Below are 947 nucleotides of genomic sequence, written 5' to 3'. Positions count from 1 at the left end.
CCAATTGAATGTCCTTGGGCATAATGGTCACTCTCTTGGCGTGGATGGCACACAAGTTGGTATCTTCGAAAAGACCGACCAAATAAGCCTCACTGGCTTCTTGGAGAGCCATGACAGCTGAGCTCTGGAATCGAAGATCAGTCTTGAAGTCTTGAGCGATTTCTCTCACCAATCGTTGGAAGGGAAGTNTTCGGATCAACAATTCGGTGCTCTTCTGGTAACGACGGATTTCTCTCAGAGCCACGGTTCCGGGTCGGTATCTGTGAGGTTTCTTTACACCGCCGGTAGCTGGGGCGCTCTTTCGGGCAGCCTTGGTGGCCAGCTGTTTTCTTGGGGCCTTGCCTCCAGTGGATTTACGGGCAGTCTGCTTCGTACGGGCCATTTTCTTCTTTTAGCTTCTAATACGTCTGCTCAGCTCGACAGTCAAATAGTAGAATGAACCCAATACCACTCAAACAAACACACACATAAATTTCCCCTCTCTCTCTTTCTTTAGTTTGCTTCACGCGCCGTCAAAGCCCATTGGTTGCTTTTAACTCAATGCGGCTCTCTGATTGGCCCAAAACGACGTCACGCCATTGGCTAACTTTCGATCCTCTTTTTCTAGTCAGTTTGTACCAAAAAGCTTTCGACTCCTTTTTTCATGTCGTTTTGAACTAAAAAGCTTTCGACTCTACTTTTTCGTCGTTTTGAACGAAAAAGTGTTGGATGCTTCTTTTTCGACCGTTTTCTATCACTCATTTACCTTCATATCGCCGAAAAAGCGTTCGATCCCCTTTTTCTGGTCATTTTGTACCATGTACCATTTTTCGAAGAATTTTGTAAAAAAAAAAGTGTTCGATCCTATTTTCAAGCGAAAAGTGTCCCTTTTCAACCGTTTTGCCTCTCGGCATAGGGGGGAATGAATTTTTTGTCTATTTCACCTCACCCGTGGATCTGCTTGTGAT

At 45.1% G+C, this 947-nt stretch overlaps 1 protein-coding gene across 1 annotated transcript; it reads right to left on the bottom strand.

The window, feature by feature from the left end:
• Positions 1–232: 232 nt before the first annotated feature.
• LOTGIDRAFT_60979 (hypothetical protein) lies at positions 233–382 on the bottom strand (the record flags this gene model as incomplete). The annotated part of the gene is made up of 1 exon (XM_009056394.1): positions 233–382. A coding segment is annotated over one exon (150 nt), but the record flags the coding sequence as incomplete, so codon positions are not given.
• Between the last annotated feature and the right edge of the window lie 565 nt (positions 383–947).

Source organism: Lottia gigantea (assembly GCF_000327385.1).
Source record: "Lottia gigantea unplaced genomic scaffold LOTGIsca_2736, whole genome shotgun sequence".
Lineage (NCBI taxonomy): Eukaryota > Metazoa > Mollusca > Gastropoda > Lottiidae > Lottia > Lottia gigantea.
The sequence above is the reverse complement of the archived record's forward strand: the minus strand, read 5'-3'. Positions and strand labels throughout refer to the sequence as shown.